General features: G+C 38.8%; 1 protein-coding gene across 4 annotated transcripts in view; it reads right to left on the bottom strand.

Annotated features, from left to right (window-relative positions):
• The window catches only part of IL31RA (interleukin 31 receptor A), a 72,032-nt gene that overhangs the window by 38,427 nt on the left and 12,947 nt on the right, over window positions 1-20,658 (bottom strand). For 3 of the 4 annotated variants that reach the window (XM_024247744.2, XM_024247745.3, XM_024247746.3), the window contains exons 3-5: window positions 16,212-16,329; window positions 12,686-12,867; window positions 1,138-1,289 (exon numbers count right to left, since the gene is read on the bottom strand). In XM_024247744.2, coding sequence (XP_024103512.2) covers window positions 1,138-1,289; window positions 12,686-12,867; window positions 16,212-16,329 — 452 coding nt within the window. Of the gene's footprint in view, window positions 1-1,137; window positions 1,290-12,685; window positions 12,868-16,211; window positions 16,330-20,658 lie in introns of those variants that run through there. The other variant, XM_009240724.4, reaches the window with a different exon arrangement.

Below are 20,658 nucleotides of genomic sequence, written 5' to 3'. Positions count from 1 at the left end.
CACAAAAGGCATTAAGCATAAAGGTAAAGACTGATAAAACTTTAACCATATTAAAATTAAGTGACTGTTCCTCAAAAGTCACCATTAAGAGAGTGAAACGTCATGCCACATAGTGAAAGATGTTTGCAATACATGTAACAAATAAAAGACTCATAAATAGAATATATAAGGAATGCCTACAAATCAATTGAAAAATCAGGCAGACCAGCCAATAGAAAAAACATGCAAAAGGCTTAAATCAGCACTTCCAGAAGAAGGAATCCAAAGGGCCAATAAACATGTGAAAAGGTGTGTAACTTCATTAAAGGTCAGGTAAATGCAAATCAAAGCCACCATTCCATCATATTCATACGATGGGATACTACACAGCAATGAAAATGTATAAACTACAGCATTATATAGCATGAATAAGTCTTAAAAGCACAATATTGAGAGATAGAAGCCAAACATTAGAAAATACAAAATATATGGATTCCCTTTATATACTCCTCCTCTATTTCTACTGGGCGCTTCTTCATCCTGGGACTCAAGGAAACAGGGCATAGTCTCTTAAACTATGTTCTTCAGTGATGCAAGCTTAAATGGTAAAAAATGAAAGCAAAGAAGATTACCATGAAAATCAGGGTAATAGCTCTAAAGGAGGTCATGAGCAAAGGGCAAGCAGAGGGCTCTGGCATCCTGGAGATGTTCTATTCTTGACCGCAGTGGTTTCTACATGAGCACTGACTTAATAATAATTTGTTAAATGTAATATTATGTTTTGTTCACCTTTCCCAATGTATGTTATACCTCATGATTTTATAAAAGGTCAGAAAAATAAAAAATAAAATGGCCAAACCATAGACTCTCTGGTAGCCAACATAGCCAGACACAAACTTGGATATAATGCAGAAGTAAATTTCTCACTCTTTATTATGTCCCTGCACTCAGAAGGCAAAAATGCCTATTGTAGAACACTCTTCCAATCTAAAAGGTCCAGATGGAAAAATGGAAAACTGGGAGGAGAAGTACTTAGCAATGTCTCTCTTCTATTCTTAATGTAAAAAGTGAAATAGTGATTCCAGGTCAACAATAGTTGTCAATGATTCTTTTCCTCTGAGCCTCTAATAGGAATATTATTATAACAGCATAACTTACCCAGCTGGTACTATTGACTGTCCTGAATCGAAGTGTGTATTTTAAATCAGATGAAACAGGTGCCAACTCAGGCTTTATCCATTCAATTTGAATCATTCGTTTGATGCCCAAAACTGGTTTCACACTGAAAATCTTAGGTGGTTCAGTTTTCGCTGAAAATAAAAATCATACAACTCTCATATTTGCAAAAAGATAAGAATTTGCTAATAGCATCCACCCAAAATTGAAAAAAGAAAAAACCCTAGAAAGGAAATGATAGTGCATTGTGGTCTGCTATATGAACAAAGATGGCATTTGCAAGGCAGTACAAAAGGAATGTCACCCCCCAAACCCCGACACCTCTGAAAAAGGAATACCCAGTGAGAGAAGGATGCATTCCTGTGATTTTTCAGCAAATCAGCCTCTTATTGATGGGTCGTATGCTATGCCAAGCAGAAGGGAGGTAAAAAGAGACCACACAACCAGAAAATAGGCTGTCTTTCTTATTTACTCTTACCTCCCCAAGGCCTCTCCTTCCTTGACCCCTAGGATGATGGAATACCCACTATAAACACTGGAAAATAACTCTCATTTTCCTTGCACACTGCAAACATTTTAGCCTTAAATTTCTCTCTTTGAAAATAAGCATTTTTCTAGTTATAAATGTAGCATATGCTTATTATGCAACATTTTTTAAGTGTAGAAAAATACAAAGAAAAACTAAAAATCACTATCCCATCAACCAGAGATAACCCTTATTACCATTTTGGTATATTTCCTTTCAGCTGTTTTCTGTATAATTATTTGCATTATCTTTTTTTTATTTTTTTTATTGTTTTTTTTATTTTTTTTATTTTTTATTTTTTATTATTATTAGTATTATGCTTTAGGTTTTATGGTACATGTGTGCAATATGCAGGTAAGTTACATATGTATACATGTGCCATGCTGGTGCGCTGCACCCACTAACTCGTCATCTAGCATTAGGTATATCTCCCAATGCTATCCCTCCCCCCTCCCCCCACCCCGCAACAGTCCCCGAAGTGTGATGTTCCCCTTCCTGTGTCCATGTGTTCTCATTGTTCAATTCCCACCTATGAGTGATAATATGCGGTGTTTGGTTTTTTGTTCTTGCGATAGTTTACTGAGAATGATGATTTCCAATTTCATCCATGTCCCTACAAAGGACGTGAACTCATCATTTTTTATGGCTGCATAGTATTCCATGGTGTATATGTGCCACATTTTCTTAATCCAGTCTATCATTGTTGGACATTTGGGTTGGTTCCAAGTCTTTGCTATTGTGAATAATGCCGCAATAAACATACGTGTGCATGTGTCTTTATAGCAGCATGATTTATAGTCCTTTGGGTATATACCCAGTAATGGGATGGCTGGGTCGAATGGAATTTCTAGTTCTAGATCCCTGAGGAATCGCCACACTGACTTCCACAAGGGTTGAACTAGTTTACAGTCCCACCAACAGTGTAAAAGTGTTCCTATTTCTCCACATCCTCTCCAGCACCTGTTGTTTCCTGACATTTTAATGATTGCCATTCTAACTGGTGTGAGATGGTATCTCATTGTGGTTTTGATTTGCATGCATTATCTTTTAACAAAATTGGTATTATGCTAAATAAAGCTTTTGTTTTTTAAAAATAACATTATGCAATCAGCATAATGTTGATTGTACTAATAATTCTTCAAAACATGATTTTTAAGGTTCATAATATTCTACTTTATGGATGAACATAATTTTTTGACTTATGTTCTATTATCGCACAGTCATGGTATTACAGCAGGTAGCTAATCAGGCATGAGAAGGACAGGAGAGGGCTCCCCCTACACCCCACCAGGAAAGTCAGGTGACCATCAGGTGATGCTCAGACCGTTGTCATGCTGCCTTGCAAACCTAACAATTGGCTGTAGCCAGCACCAGGGAAAGGCAGTTTCCCTATATATAAAAACACCTGTAACGGGGGTGATTGGCAGCTCCCCAATAAGATCTTAGGAATTGGGCTGGACGCAGTGGCTCACATCTGTAATCCCAGCACTTTGGGAGGCTGAGGCAGGCGGATCAGGAGGTCAGGAGTTCAAGACCAGCCTGGCCAACATAGTGAAACCCCATCTCTACTAAAAATACAAAAGTTAGCCGGGCATAGTGGCGGGCGCCTGTAATCCCAGCTACTCAGGAGGCAGGAAAATCACTTGAACCCAGTAGACGGAGGTGGCAGTGAGCCACCACTACACTCCATCCAGCCTGGGCGACACAGTGAGACTCTGTCTCAAAAAAAAAAAAAAAAAAAAAATCCCAGGAACTGGGCGAGTGGGCTCAAGCATGGCCATTAAAAGGCAAAATGGCAGAGTTTAACTGGTATATGAGCTTCTGGGGGCATTCCACTGGAAAAGGGAAGAACGCCTCAGTTGAGCATGCCTAGGACTCCAGTAAATACACTGCGCATGCTCACCTCCTAAGTGCTAGCAGGCCACCGTGCAAGTGGGCAGCTCACCGTAAGGGAAGAATCAAGGGAAATGGGATGCAAGATGCCAGAAGTAGGCCGGCGTAGAAAACCCAAGGCGTAGAAAAGTCCAAGGTCAAACGGGGCGCTTGACCTCCAGGATGCCCACTTGGCCCTCTTCCAGGTGTTCTTTACCTTCTTCCTTCTTTCCATTCCTGCTCTAAAGCTTTTTTGTCTTTTACTTTTTATTTTTGTTTTTTGAGATGGAGCCTCCCTCTGTCACCCACGCTGGAGTGCAGTGGGGCGATCTCGGCTCACTGCAAGCGCCGCCTCCTGGGTTCACGCCATTCTCTTGCCTCAGCCCCCCAAGTAGCTGGGACGACATGCATCTGCCACCACGCCCAGCTAATTTTTTGTATTTTTAGTAGAGACAGGGTTTCACCGTGTTAGCCAAGACGGTCTCAAGCTCCTGACCTCGTGATCCGCCTGCCTCGGCCTCCCAAAGTGCTGGGATTACAGGCATGAGCCACCGCGCCCGGCCTCTAGAGCTTTTTAATAAACTTCCACTCCTGCTCTAAAACGTGCCTCAGTTTCTTCTTCTGTCGTATGCCCCTCAGTTGAATTCTTTCTTCCGAGGAGGCAAGAACTGAGGTTGCTGCAGACTCATACGGATTTGCTGCCGGTAACTCAGATAACTTCCACCGCTAACAATAGTGTTTCTAATTTTTCATTTAAAACTCCTTGAGGACAAAGGCTGGTCTTGATCACAGAGTCTAGAATTAACACCTGACATTTAGCAGGTATCAAATATTTGTTAAGTGAATGAGTAAATGGATGATGGTTGAATTTTCCTTTACATCTCTGGTGGTTTCCTTAGACCCCTTAGCATAGGCTGACTGGGTAAAAGGGCATGACCATTTTTAGGGCTGCTGTCACACAGGTCCATTTTGCTTTCCAGAAAGGTTATACCAATTTCAGTTTCCATCAACATTGTATGAATACCCATCTCACCAGACTCTTGCTAGCTAGAATTGAATAGTATTATCTTTTTAGTCTTTGTAATTTTTTTTAATTTTTAAAATTTTTAATTTGTGAGTACATAGTTGGTGTGTATATTTATGGGACATACGAGCTGTTTTGATACAGGCATGCAATGTAAAATAATCACATCATGGAGAATGGGGTCTTTATAATTCTTGAAGAGTTTTAGAAAGCAAAATCCCTACTTAGAGACATGGACTTTAAAACATTAACTGGGTAAAAATATTCAGAAAACTCTTGGTAGCTACTGAAAAAATAATTTGTACTGATGCCCGGACTAAAGGGTGGTCATGAATCCGTGTGGCCACTAGTAAGTAGAGCCGTATACAATAGACATATTAAATATTTCCATAAAATTATTGATACGTATTGAGTACTTTATAAGTATTTTTTTAGGTGAATCATTTTGTTGAATCCTCTCAACCACCTAACATTTATTATATCCATTCTACAGAAGATAAAACTGGTATTGGAAAAGGGAAAATAACTTTCTAATAAGAAGGCAATCTAAGACTCATTTGTATCCACACCAAAGTTCCTGCCCTTGCTCATTGCACTAAACCACTTCCAGTCAGAATAAACACAAATACCTACTGTAGTTCCACTTAACTCTAATACTCCATCACCAAGGAGATAGAAAGTATTAGTTATTCCTCTGAATAAAAATAGCCCTCAGAATATCTCATTAAGAACTGATTTATATCAAGTGACATCAGCAAAATGGCAGACTAGGTAGCTCTAAGTTCTTGTTCTCCCATGAAAACATTGGAAAAAAAAAAAAGACAGGGCTGGGCGCGGAGGCTCATGCCTGTAATCCCAGCACTTTGGGAGGCTGAGGCAGGTGGATCACAAGGTCAGGAGATCAAGACGATCCTGGCCAACATGGTGAAACCCTGTCTCTACTAAAAATACAAAAATTAGCCGGGTAGTGTGGTGCGTGCCTGTAGTCCCAGCTGCCTGGGAGGCTGAGGCAGGAGAATAGCTTGAACCTGGGAGGCGGAGGTTGCAGTGAGCCAAGATTGAGCCACTGCACTCCAGCCTGGGTGATAGAGCAAGACTCCAACTCAAAAAAAAAAAAAAAAAAAAGGACAGAAACTGGCTGAACTAAACTTGTAGGAGCTCTGGAAATCAACCCAGGGTTTATAACCATTATAAACATCAATTCAAGACAAAGTCACCTTCAAAGTGGCAGGAAAATAGTTTTGTGGCTGTCTTACTTGCCCTTGCCCCACCCTCTCCCTGAAACATCAGTGGTCTTGGTTTGAAGAAGGTGGCATCTCAGCTCCTATTTCCCTTCTACCAACTGGAGAGAACAGAGCACGCTTACTTACATTCCAGCCTCTCTGAGGGTAGACTAAACGACTGGTGTCTGTTTTGCCTAACTTTAATCTCAGGCAGGAAAAGAGCCAGGCACTGCTCATAAAAGCTACAGGGAGACTACAGACACATGGAAGCCTGGAGCAAGAGATTATGTATGCAGACATACAATAAATTATATGAAATCATAAGGAGAAACTGGGTAAGATTCTTTGGGAAATTAAGACATTCAAAAGCAGCTGTGGCCAGGCACAGTGGCTCACACCTGTAATCCCAACACTTTGAAAGGCCGAGGCAAGCAGATCGCTTGAGCTCAGAAGTTTGAAACTGGCCTGGGCAGCATGGTGAAATGCCACCTCTACAAAAAAATATAAAAATTAGCCAGGTGTGGTGTGTGCCTGTAGTCCCAGCCACTTGGGAGGCTGAGGTGGGAGAATGGCTTGAGACCAGGAAGAGGAGGTTGCCATGAGCTATGATGGCATCACTGAACTCCAGCCTGGGCAACAGAGCCAGACCCTGTCTCAAAAAAAGAAGAAAAAAAAGCAGCTGTGTGTATATACAGTGTAACTGAGAAAGCACCATCCAGGCCTATGCAAGATGTATACTCAGAAAAGAACTGAGAAGACTTTAAATTTTCACCTTGGGCTGATCCCTAGGCTCAGAGTAAGCCCAGCTAATCTATGAGGAACAGCCCCAGCACAGAGTCAGTCTGCAAAGACTTGGAGAGGTAGCTGTTTTTTCCAAGGCCCAATTTTTAACAACAACAACAAAAATTGCAAGGCATACAAAGAAACAGGAAAACATGGCCCATTTAAGTAAACAAAATAAATCCACAGAAACTGTCCTTGAGGAAGCCCAGCCATCAGAATTTCTAGACCAAGACCCTAAAATGATCACCTTAAATATGTTCAAAGAGCTAAAGTTAAACATGGACAAACAACTAAAGGAAATCAGGAAAATAATACATGAACAAAATGAGAATATCAACCAAAATATATAAATTATTTTTTTAAAAGAAGCAAACAGAAACTCTGAAGTTGAAAATCACAATACCTGAAATACAAATTCACTACAGGGGTTCAGCAGTAAATTTAAGCAGGCATAAGAAACAATCAGTAAATGTGAAGATAGAACAACTGAAAGTATTGAGTCTGAGGAACAGAAAGAAAAAAAATAGGAAAAATAAACAGAGTCTAAGGGAGCTGTGGAACAGGATCAAGCCAACCAATAAACACATTTTGGGAGTTTCTGAAAGAGAAGAGAGAGAGGAAGTGGTGGAGAGATTATTTGAAGAAATAGTAGCTAAAAAGTCCCCAAATGTGATGAAACACACAAATCTGCAAATCCAAGAATCCCAATGAATACCAAGTAGGATAAACCCAAAGAGACCCACACTAAGACACATTACAACCAAAACCCTAGAAAGACAAAGACAGTATCTTGGAAGCAGCAAGAGAGATACAACTCATCACATACAATGGATCTTCAATAATATTATCAACTAATTTCTCAGCAAAAACCTTAGAGCCCAGAAGGCAGTGGGATAATACATTTAAAGTGCTGAAAGAGAAAAAAATTGTCAACTGAGAATTACATACCTGGCAAAACTGTTCTTCAAAAATGAGGGAGAAATTAAGACATTCCAAGAAAAATAAAAGTTGAGTGAGTTCATTACCAATAGTCCTGCCCTATAAGAAATGCTAAAAGGAGTCCTTCTGGTTGAAATGAAAGGACACTAGACATTAACTTGGAGCCAGATGAAGATATAAAGATCTCTAGTATAAATACATGAGCAAATATAAAAGCTAGTATTACTGTAATTATGGTTTATAATTCCTCTTTTTATTTTCCAAAGAATTTAAAAGACAAATGTATGAAAAACAATTACAGCTTTATGGTATACAATGGATACAGATGTAATCTGTGACATCAAGGATATAAAATGGGGGTGGGGAATGAAGCTGTGTAGGAGTAGAGTTTTATATGCAATTGAAGTTAAGTTGATATCATTTCAAATTAGATTGTTATAACTTTAGATGCTATTTGTAGTCCCCATAGTAATCTCAAAGAAAGTATCTATAGAAAATACACCAAAGGAAATCAAAACATGTCACCATAAAGAAATCAACTAAACACAAAAGAAGACAATAATGGAAAAATGAGGGATAAAAAAGCTATAAAATATAAAGAAAAATTTTTTAATGTCAAAAGTAAGTCCTTCCTTATCAACAATTACTTTAAATGTAAATAGGTTAAACTCTCCAACCCAAATACACAGATCAGCAGATAATTAAAGAAAAAAAAATCCAACTGGCTGGGCACAAGGGCTCATGCTGGTAATCCCAACATTTTGGGAGGCCAAAGCAGAGGGTTCATTTGAGGCCAGGAGTTCAAGACTAGCCTGGGTAACATGGCAAGTCTCTATAAAAAATAAAAAATTTAAATTAAAAAAAAGATCTAACTATATGCTATCTACAAAGACTAACTTTAGATCTGAAAATACAAATAGATTGAAAGTGAAAGGATGAAAAAAGATGTTCCATGCAAATAGCAAACAAAAGCGAGCAGGGTGGCATACTAAAATCAGACAGAATAGATTTTAAGTCAAAAACTGATGCATATCAAACATAGCTAAAGTTTATTTATTTAGATACCACTAACTGTAATAATTTATGACAGAGGCTGGACCAAAGTAAACTCTGGCATTATCTGTGAAAAAGGTTTAAGCAAATTACCACTGTAAACTGGGGGTAGGGAGGACATATTTCAATTAGAGATCAAAATATATATATATTTTGAGATGGAGTCTCGCTCTGTCACCAGGCTGGAGTGTAGAGGCATGATCTTGGCTCACTGCAACCTCTGCCTCCCAAGTTCAAGTGATTTTCCTGCCTCAGCCTCCCGAGTAGCTGGGACTACAGGTGCGCACCACCACGCCCAGCTAATTTTTGTATTTTTAGTAGAGACGGAGTTTCACCATGTTGGCCAGGATGGTCTCAATCTCTTGACCTCATGATTCACCTGCCTTGGCCTCCCAAAGTGCTGGGATTACAGGCATGAGCAACCATGCTAGCCCAAAATATTTTTAATTGCTCTTAAAAGCACTGTCATAGTTCTATCCACTTGAATTTAAATAAGAAAAGTTCCATTGAAAGTAATGTCAAAAACCACAATTACTTTTGTACTAACCTAATTATTATAAAATTATTATGCTTATTATTCTGATATTAAATGCTTTCATTAAAGGATTCCAAAAAAAAAAAAAATCTTAGTACTTAGCAACACTTTACCAGGTCCTAGAAACATATTATAAAGCAGAGTTTCTTCAGAGATTAATTTTATAATTCCAGTATTGTATCAATTTAGGCCAAAATTCCTCCTCAAAGTTTTAAGCAGTGGCAATTACAGAATATTTAAATAGATACTAAATCTAGTTGAAAGAGGGACTAGAAAGTTTGTTTTGTTTTGTTTTGAGTTTTCTTTGTAACTGAATTTGCTTTTTAATATTTTAATTGCTAAAGTGATAATACACTTATTTTAAGAAAGTAAAAATAGTAATAATGAGGGTTTTTGAGAAAAAGTGAATAATCTTGTCCCCTTCCAGGTCCATCATCATGAATTAACACCAATGTTTACAGTGTGGAGTAAGTCTTCCAAAGGGAGTTCTTAAGAAAAAAGTTTTATAAAGAAACCAAGTCAAAAACTTCCCACAAAGAAAGCCCAGGCCCAGATGGCTTCACTGAGGAAATCTATTGACAGGTTTAAAAATAATTAACACTAGTCTTTCACAGACTTTTCCAAAAAAATAGAAGATGAGGAAATACTTACCAGCTCATTCTATGAGGCCAATACTGCCCTGATACCAAAAACAAAGATATCACAAGAAAGCTACAGACCATATCCATGTTGAATATAGGAGCAAAAATTCTCAATAAAAACCTAGGAATCCAAATTCAGCGACATATAAAAAGAATTATACACCACAACCAAGTGGAACTTATTACAGAAATACAAGGTTTGTTTAACTTATGAAAATCAGTCAACGTAAGACACCATTTTAATAAAAGACAAAACCATATGATCATCCCACCAGATAAAGAAAAGGCATGTGACAAGATCCCACACCTATTCACAATAAGGAAATGCTCAACAAACTATGAGTGGAAGGAAATTTTCTCAATGTGCAATGGGTATCTACAAAACCCATAGCTAACATCAAACTTAAATGGCGAAAGACTGGATGCTTTCCCCCTAAGATCAGGAACAAGAAAAGGATGTCTGCTTTCAACACTTCTATTCAACGCTATACTAAAAGTTCTAGACAAGGCAACTAGACAAGAAAAATAAAATGTATCCAGATCATAAAGTAAGAAATAAGATTATGTTTGCAGATGACATGACCTTGTATACAGACAATCCTAAGGAATCCACCTAAAAAACCTATTAGAACCAATAAACAAGTTCAACAAGGTTGCCAATTACCAAATCGATGTACAAAAATCAATTGTATTTATATACACTAACAATGAACAATCTGAAAATAAAATTAAGAAAGCAATTCCATTTACAATAGCATTTAAAAGAATAAAATATTTTGGAATAAACTGAACCAAAGAAGTGTACAACTTCTACACTGAAAACTGTAACAAATTAATGAAAGAAACTGAAGGCAGCCTAAATAAATGGAAAGATATCCCATGTTCATGGATTGGAAGATTGTATATTATGAAGATGACAATATCTGTATTGAAATTGCAGCTGACTTCTCTGCAGAAATTGACAAGCTAATACTAAAATTTATATGGAAATGCAAGGGACCCAACAGCTAAAACAATCTTGAAAAAGAACACAGTTGGAGGACTCATTTTCCCAATTTCAAAATTTATCATAAGGCTACAGTAATCAAGACAGTGTGGTATTGGCCTAATTACAAAAATATAGTTCAATGGAATAGAATTGAGGATCCTGAAAAATACCTTACATTTATGGTGAAATAATTGATTTTTACAAAGGTGCCAAGACAATTCAACAGCATGGGGTGGGGCCATGGGGGCAGAAATCATCTTTTCAACAAATGGTTCTGGGATAACTGGATATCCACATGCAAAAGAATAAAGTTAGACCCCTATTTAACACCATATACAGAAATTAACTAAAAATGGATCAATAATTCAAATGTAGGAACTAAGACTTCAAAACTCTTAGAAAAAACTACAGCAGTAAATCTTTCTGACCTCAGGTAAGGCAATGGTTTCTTAGATATGACACCTAAAGTACAAACAATCAAATAAAAAATATATACATTTTTGACTTCGTATAAATATTTTTCTACCTTAACCATTTAAAAAGTAAAAGAAAACCCATAAACAGGGAGGAAATATTTGCAAATTACATATCTGATAAGGAACTTGTGCCAAGAATATATAAAGAATTCTTAAAACTCAACAATAACGACAACTCAATTATAAATAGGCAAAGGATCTGAATAAGCATTTCTCCAGAGAAGATATACAAATGGCCAATAAACACATGAAAAATGTTCAACATCATTAGACATTGGATAAATGCAAATCAGAACCATAACAAGGTATCACTTCACACCCACTAGGATGGCTATAATTAAAAAAAGATGGACAATAACAAGTGTTGGTGAGGGTATGCAGAAATCGTAACCTTTATAAATTGCCAGCGGGAATGTTAAATGGTGCAGCCACTTTGATAAAGTTTAGCAGTTCTACCAAAAGTTAAACATTGAGTTACTATGTGACTCAGCAATTTCACTAGGTATATATCTAAGAGAATTGAAACATGTCCACACAAAAAATTGTATACAAATATTCACAGCAACATTATTCATAATAATCAAAAGGTAGCAACAAGCCAAATGTCCATAAACTGATGTATGGGTAAACAAAATGTGGTATATCCATCCAGTGGAATATTATTTAGCTATAAAAAGAAATAAAGCACTAATACATGCTGCAACATTGATGAACCTTGAAAACATTATGCTAAGTGAAAGAAATTAGATACAAAAGACCACATATTATATCATTATATTTTTATAAAATGTATAGGCAAATCCATACAGGCAGAAAATAGATTAGTGGTTGCCAGAGAATGGAGGAAAGAGAAAACAAAGGATTAGGGACTGACTGCTAATGGGTATGAATTTTCTTTTGAGGGCAATAAAAATGTTCTGAAATTAGACAGTGGTAACATTTGTACAACTTTGTGAATATGATAAAAACCACTGAACTGTACACTTTAAAAAGGTGAAATTTACATAATGTGAATTATATCTCAATACAGTTATAATTTTAAAAGTATATGGTGAAAATGAGTCTTTGACAAAGATTTTTTTTAAGTCAGAAGTGGTGAGGCATTTTAAAAAATAATAATTTTATGCTCTTTTCCTTTATGAGCAATGACATTGGCAGGGTGGGGTGGTGGGGAGAGACCTTTTTGTTTCTTTGAGTGCAATTACAAACTACAAGGGGAAACCAGCGGCCCACAAAATAGGTTTTGTTTCTCATTCCTTTTTTCTCATTCGGTGAATCCCTCCCTCCCTCCCTTCCTTCCCTCCTTCCCTCACTTCCTTTCTTCTTTAATTAGAAGATGAATTCTCTGTATACCCACAACACATATCCTTGAACTTGATGAGCCTACTTTTGAGTCCACAGATACCTCTTTAACAAAGAAGGAGGTAAACATTTAATAAAGAGTATATACGAGTATCAAATAATACTTACCTATGTTCTCTAATCTCCAATATGTCATATCAGATTTAATTACACCATCTCCATTTTCAGCTTCCACCTCAATGGTATAATTATCTGGGATCGTTATTCTTGGAAGGAAAAAAGAGCACGAAGCACGATTTTCACTTGTAGAACTATTGGCTGTACAATTATCATGTTTTTCTCCAAAAGCGCTTTGCAGGAAAAAGTGATTCAACATGAGTTTAGTACAATGGTTTGGAAACATAGCCATATTTAATGTATTAAGCAGTAATTTGTTAGTTTTTCTCTGGGTTTTCTTGAGAACTGTATAGTCCAGGATATTTGGTTATCCTCTTTCCAAATTCTTTCCTCACCTCCAAGGAAAGGTAAAGGTTACCTGCTTTCTGCCGCCTGAGATGCTTTAGGAGCCATGAAAACCTCTTTGGATCCCTGTAAGCCATGAAAAGCTATAGTTGCAATGCATGTCCTATTGGCAAGAAATCATGAGTAGGTCCCTGAAAACTCCAGATTCTAGCCTTAAAAATTTATTCTTTTACATATGTATGTAAAAATATATTCACATATGTAAGGATTTGTTAAATACATTATGGTAGATACATAAATAGAATTTAAGTGATGGTTTTTAACATACTGTATTTATTGATATGGAAAGATGCATCTACGGCTGATAAAAAGTAGGATGCATATCATGTATAGAATGATCACAGTTACATAAACATGAAGATATTTACATAACTTTGTGGAGATATCTAGAGAGATCATCAAAATGTTCAAGCTGTTACCCTTGGCAGTGGGATTCTGGGTAAGTTTTTACATTCTTTATAATTTTTCAGGTTGAAGTTTTGCACATTGGTATATACTGTTTTCAGAAAAATCTTTAAAACAGATAGATAGATGATAGATTAGATAGATACTATCAAGCTGTAACTTAACGAAAACAAATACACATATTAGTGGGAATCAGATGGGTGGTTCTAGCTATAGTCCACATGGTTCTGGGGATTGTGGAGGAGATAAAGTAGGCTGAGAACAGAAAAGAAGGCCCACCTTGCAAGGTACCAGTGTTTGCTGGTGTGCAGGAAGACATATACACATGGAATACATACAGGGAGACATAGACACATAGAATCATGGAATTTTGAAACTAGAAAGGACCTCAAGAGTGGTTGATGGTTATTTTACAGCACAAAAATGGCCTCCAGGGCAATGTGTCGTGGTTATAAGCACAGGTTCTAGAATCAGACCAGGTTTGAATCGTGGCTTTGCCCCTATTAACTGTGTGACTTGGGCAAGTTCTTTAACCTCTCTGTGCCTTAGTTTTGTCATCTGTAAAATGAAGACAGTAATATATCTATAGCATAGGGTTATGAGGATGAAATGAGCTAATGCACATAAGGCACTTTTAAAATGTCCAGCATAGAGTCAATAAATGTGAACTGTTATTACTATAATTGTAGTTGAATATTTCTGCACTTATTCATGCTGTGACCTTTGAGAAATAACCTTTCTCTCCTTTTCCATACCTCTAGACCTCCTTTCAGTCTCAGTTCAAAAATCACTATCTCCATGAAGGCATCCCCAACTCCCCAGGAAAAATTCTTTCCTATTGTTTCTGGACATCAGAAGGTTTTTGGCTTATTCCATGACCCACTGAAAAGTGCTCCCAGGTAGGCCATCCACAGGGAAACCCTTCCACTTTGCTTGGAAGAGATCCTCTTGGTGATAAATTCACAAAAATGCAAGCAGCCTAGGAGTTCTAGAGAGCCTAGCTGGCCTGAGGCCATCAAGGGGAGCTGGGTATAGGCCTGGGGATGCCCAGGCGTTTTCTATTTCTCCATGTCCAACTGGTGATAATAGTAACCCAAAGGGAAAGATGGAGGAAGAGGGGAAATGTCTCTATAAGACAGAAAAATAGGAGTAAACCTATAAAGGTGCCCAGATTCTCATTCTACTAGCAATTGATATTCAACACTGGGACTAGAACTGACAAATCTGGAAGAAAAGTCATTTGGATCATGGGTTATTGGGCCTTTATCATGCTTATTTTCTAAAACAGGGATAAGCAAACGACAGCCTGTAGGTCAAATATAGCCCATCTCTTGCTCTTGCACAGCCTGTAGGCTTAAGACTATTTACATGCTGTTAATGGTTGAAAAATAAATAAAACGAAGAAAAACACTTTGGGGCGTGTGAAAATTATATAAAATTCACATTTCAGTGTCCATGGATAAAGTTTTATTGGAAAGCAGCCGCACCCATTGGTTTATATATTGCCTATAGCTGTATGAGTGCTATAACAGTAGTGTTGAAAAGTTCTGACAAAGACCAATCTCCTTCTCAATATTACTATATTTACCATCTGGCCCTTTAGAGGAGAAATTTGCTGACTCCTGTTTTAAAGCATCTCTCTGACATAGGTGCTCATAGCTATATCAGTGCTGCAGAGAATACTGCTTGCTTTTTTTTCATTTCTTCCACTGAAAACACAAAGTGGACTTCCCTTGCAACGTGAGATTTTGCTTAAAAACAAAGAATTTGGAATCACAGACTGTTTTGAAATGAAAAAGGCTAAAGATCATCTTACAATGCTTCCCAACATGGGCCCCCTTATTCATTATTCACAAGAAGGAAGTAATGAGCTATGTTAAAAAATTTTTGTTAAAAAGGACAGGCATGGTGGCTCATGCCTGTAATCCCAGCACTTTTGGGAGCTGAGGTGGGCGGATCACTTGAAGTCCGGAGTTCGAGACCAGCCTGGCCAACATGGTGAAACCCTGTCTCTACTAAAAATACAAAAGCTGGCCAGGTATGGTGGTGTGCACCTGTAATTCCAGCTATTTGGAAGGCTGAGGCAGGAGAATTGCTTGAACCTGGGAGATGGAGGTTGCAGTGAGCTGAGATCACGCCACTGCACTCCAGCCTGGGTGACAGAGTGAGATTCTGTCTCAAAAAAAAAAGTTGTTTTTTTTTTTAACCTGCAAATATTTACTTAAAACATCTAGCTTTTGACTAGAATTATAATTAAAAATTATAAAATTTTCATTCTACAGAATTGGAATAAAGAGGGATGCTTGAGGTAGTAAAAAAAATTGGGGAATCATTGTCCTGGGGAATACTGTTTGACAGAGGTCACACAGCAAATTAGTGGCAGACCATGGTCAATTGCCTCTTAGTTCGGGGTTTACAACCTTACTTACTATATCTGGATCCAGAAAGAATGAACAGTTTTATAACACATTCTGGAAAGAGGCAGGGTACAGCTGGGTGTAGTAAATAAACAGATTTTTCCACTGTGCTTATAACTGGTGACTCATCTCAGCCAATGGGGAATCCAGGAGGAGGTCAACACTGGCTATGCCTCCCCTCCCTCTGCAGCTCCAGATCCTGTCCACAAGCCACTGGCTGCACACAGTGATCACCCAGAAACTGTCATTGAGGAAACTTTTTGCTTCATATGGGATGTGAATCATGAATGAATCAGAAACCTCTGCCTCCCCCATGCCCTGACTGATAAAACACAAGCTCCTGTACTTACTAAGTTCTCTTAGCTGTGTACTGGGTATAACTGGTTTCCTTTCGTGGACTCCAAGTGCAGGTTAAATTTTTCCTATAGTAGTAGACACAGGAAATGTTCTCAGGCTTAGCTGGCAGAGCTAAATAAATTAAAAACACACACACAAACACAAAAATTTCAGTACACAATAAATATTGCCAGCATTGAACATTTATAATGGAAAATATGCTGATCAAAAGCTAGATTTTTTTGGTTAGTTGCTAGATGTAACCTAGCAATCAGGTTCAATGGAAAGAATCTAACTTCATCTCTTTAATTATTCCCTTTCAAGAGCTAGATTTCTACTTTTTAAGAAATCCTTTTTTACATTCTTACTTAAAGTAACATTTGAGAAGCAAGCATTTTTAAAACACCAAGAAATACATACAAAGTATTTGTGATATACTCAGTAAACCATCAAATGGTAGAATCACTCTGGATAATTCATGGGTAACAGATGATGTGGGCATAAGCAAGAATACAACCATGCCACACTTCAACCATGTGTATCAACAATTTTCTTTTCCAGAAGATTGTACAATAGAGAAATTCATGAAATATCTTCAACTGTATCTTCATATCTTAGAAATCTTGCTCCTGAGAGCTCCCCACCCCATAGCATCCACACTTTCATAGGGAAACCAGATACTACCATCTAGAACAGGGACCTAGACCTTTAGGGGGTCCATGGGTAGGATTCAGTGGTCCATGAACTTAAATGGGGAAAATTTACATCTTTAATTTTCACTAACCTACTGTTGAAATTTAGAATTTCCTTCCATTGTAAGTGTAATCAATAAACTACAGTAATAGCATCACTGCCTGTGACTTTGTCACCATTATAAATCACAAATATTTTCATATTATATTTTGGTTGCTGCAGGTACCTTAAAATATTTATATGGTTTGGTTGTGTCCCCACCCAAATCTTAACTTGAATTGTATCTCCCAGAATTCCCATGTGTTGTGGGAGGACCCAGGGGGAGGTAATTGAATCATGGAAGCTGGTTTTTCCTGTGCTATTCTCATGATAGTAAATAAGTCTCACGAGATCTGATGGGTTTATCAGGGGTTTGCGCTTTTACTTCTTTCTCATTTTCTCTTGCTGCAGCCATGTAAGAAGTGCCTTTTGCCTCCCACTGTGATTCTGAGGCCTCCCCAGCCATTGTAACTGTAACTCTAATTAAACCTCTTTTTCTTCCCAGTCTTGCGTATGTCTTTATCAGCAGCGTGAAAATGGACTAATACAAATATGAAATACTATTATCACTATTTCTGAATTAAGGTAATTATTAATATTAGACCTAAATTAAGGCAATTATTAGGTCTTCTTATTTAGTGTGTTAATAAAGAAGACCACATATTACCAGATCACAAATTTGTTTCTTTAATATTTTGATGATTTCATTTCAGTATATTTTGGTATCTTTGTAATGCTATTTATTTCATTTGTGCATTTACAAACATTGTTTTGAGAATCAGCCCATAGACTTCACTAGATGACCAAGGGGTTGATCCTAAACATACACACACACACACACACATACACGTGTCTACACATGCACAACTAAGAACTAAGAGCAATTTTAGACTAAGGGCCATGTTCAGCTCTGAGGCTTATACTAAATTCTTTGTTGAGCCTTTGGCAAGATCATAGTCTTAAGAAGCAGGCATTTTTGAGAGAGGAGTGCAACTTCTTAAATTACCTTTACATATCAAAGGAAGGTCTAGTGCTTCCTAGGAAGGAAGTCTCTACCAGACAAGAAGTAGGAAAAAGCTGATCACTTCTAACAAGTAAATATGGGGGCAGGGATGGGGAGGGAATGAAAGGAAGGTAAAGCAAAGAATTCTGACATCCGTGTTCTTGATAGAGCGGTACAAACATGCGGATGGGTCCCATGCACCAAGGTCATCTGGCTGGTAGCCTATTTCACCAGGTACAGCAAGCCTGGGGGAGGTTGCCAGGCTGTAGTCTAGCAGGATTCCTCAACCACTGGGCAAGGTACGGGTCCGTGGCCTGTTAGGAACTGGGCCACACAGCAGGAGGTGAGCAGCAGGTGAGCGAGCATTACCGCCTGAGCTCCCCGCCCCCACCCCTACCCCTGCCTCAGAACACCAGCAGCATTTGATTCTCATAGGAGCTGAACCCTACTGTGAACTGTGCACGTGAGGGATCTAGGTTGCTCACTCCTTATGAGAATCTAACTAATGCCTGATGATATGAGGTAGAACGGTTTCATCCTGAAACCATCCCCCAACTCCCAACCCCACCCCCTGTCCATGGAAAAATTGTCTTCCATGAAACAGGTCCCTGGTGCCAAAAAGGCTAGGGACCACTAGTCTAGGGGAAGCCTCATGTTCCACTAAGCACCAACTCTATGGCGGCATGGAAGTCCTAACAATGTGCTGGCAGAGGGTGGCCTGGTGCAGCTCCTCACGTGAGCTCTATGCAGGTGAATGTAGCACACAGGGATCCAGAAATTTCCCTGTGCCCTCAAAGTGGGGGGCGAGGATACAGCTGTGAGACTGGACCAGGCCTGGGATGAGGATGAAGCAGCTTCCATCCACAGAGGAACTTCAGGACCATGGGCAAACAACTGGAGCATAGGCGGTGGCCCAAAACACAGGCAAAGCCAGCTATCCCATGGCAGATGGCAGAGGCGGATCAGACCACACCAGACAGTTCAGGGAAGACAGAGGGCAACACAAGGACTTGTTCCCACGCATCCAAGACTGCAGTCACATAAGCATTGCTCATATATTCAGACACCATCTTAAGGAGGAGCAGAGGGCAAGGCAGGAACCCCAAAGGGACTGAGCTAGCCAAAGACATCTTAAACCAGAAGAAATGACACAATGTTAATAAATTTAAGTGCTACCCACACCCTCCTCTTTCTCACCCTTGCCTGACTTTCCAGTGGTAAAGGGACTTTAGAAATTGACTTGTTTGATCATAGAAAATAGGGATGTTCCATTTCTCTGCACATCTGAATAATATTATATATATTTCAACTCTGTCAGAGGTATTACCCTATAACAAGAAGGTGGTGTAAAGGGGTTCCAGAATGGGTAGCATTCGTTGTTGTGTTTTGTTTAGGTTTGGGATTTTAAAAGGGCTGTAAATGTGTGTGTTTGTATATACATTCATGTATTTGGTCTATGAACTGAGCATTGTCTACATGGGTAAAGGAGCCACTGAGAATGACAAATGATGGTGAGGGAGCGCTAGATGGCTTCCTGTTGTGTCAACATTTCTCACTCTCTCCAGAGAAGCTGCCTTCCTCCTAGTCCTGCACATGAGCCCGGCACCCACAGCACCCATCCAACAAGCAGTTCAAAGGCTTTCTATCTTTGCTACTTGCATGCTGAAAACCATGGGAAAGCCAGTGATCTCCAGATCCAAATGCTTAAAAAGATCACAGTTAACGGGATCTGAATCAACTAATACTGCATGTTACACAGAGATTGAAAGCTACACCATTAACACATTTCTCAAAGAGCCCACGCAGCTTGGAACCCTCCCTGATGATTTTTGGGGTCAGCAAGCAGAATGTTAACAAACCCCATGCCTCCCAACTGTCAGGAGGAAGTGCAAAGTCCTACAAGAGGTGAACCAAGGGTTAGCTTGCAACACCCAGGAGGAATAACTCACACACTGTCCCACTTACTCCCGGTCTCCATGGCTCAGAGATACGGGCAGTGCGTGTACAGTGTATGTGTGTGTATGGGGGTGTGTGTAGTGTGCGGTGTGTATGTCATGTGTAAAATGTGTGTGGGGTTTGTGTGTGATGTGTGTGGTATGTGTAGTATGTGTGCATAGTGTATGTGTGAATGGTGTGTGTGTGTAGTGTGTGTGGTATGTGTGTAGTGTGTATGTGTACATGGTGTGTGTGTAGTGTGTGCAGGGTATGTGTGGTGTATGTGTGGTATGTGTGTAGTATGTGTGATGTGTTTATAATGAGTATATAGCGTGTGTCCACTGGAGTGTGTGTGTTGTTGGTGTGTGCATGTGGTGTGTGTGTGTGTGGTATGTATGGTATGTTTATGGTGTGTGTGATGTGTTTGTGTGGTATGTGTGACATATGTGTGGTGTGTGTGGTATGTTTATGATGTGTGTGTGGTGAGTGTGACGTGTTTGCGTGGTATGTGTGACATATATGTGGTGTGTGTAGTGTGTGTGATGTGTTTATACTGTGTGTGTAATGTGGTGTGTGTAGTATGTTTATGGTGTGTGCATGGTGTGTGTGATGTATATGTGCAGTATGTGTGGTGTGTGTGTGTAGTGTGGGGTGTGTGGTATGTTTATGGTGCATGTGTGGTGTGTGTGATGTATATGTGTGGTGTGTGTGTAGTGTGTGTGGTATATGTGTGTGTGTAGTGTGGTGTGTGTGATGTATATGTGTGGTATGTGTGGTGTGTGTGTGTCTGT

The sequence above is a fragment of the Pongo abelii genome, chromosome 4, assembly GCF_028885655.2.
Source record: "Pongo abelii isolate AG06213 chromosome 4, NHGRI_mPonAbe1-v2.0_pri, whole genome shotgun sequence".
Taxonomy (NCBI): Eukaryota; Metazoa; Chordata; class Mammalia; order Primates; family Hominidae; genus Pongo; species Pongo abelii.
The sequence above is the reverse complement of the archived record's forward strand: the minus strand, read 5'-3'. Positions and strand labels throughout refer to the sequence as shown.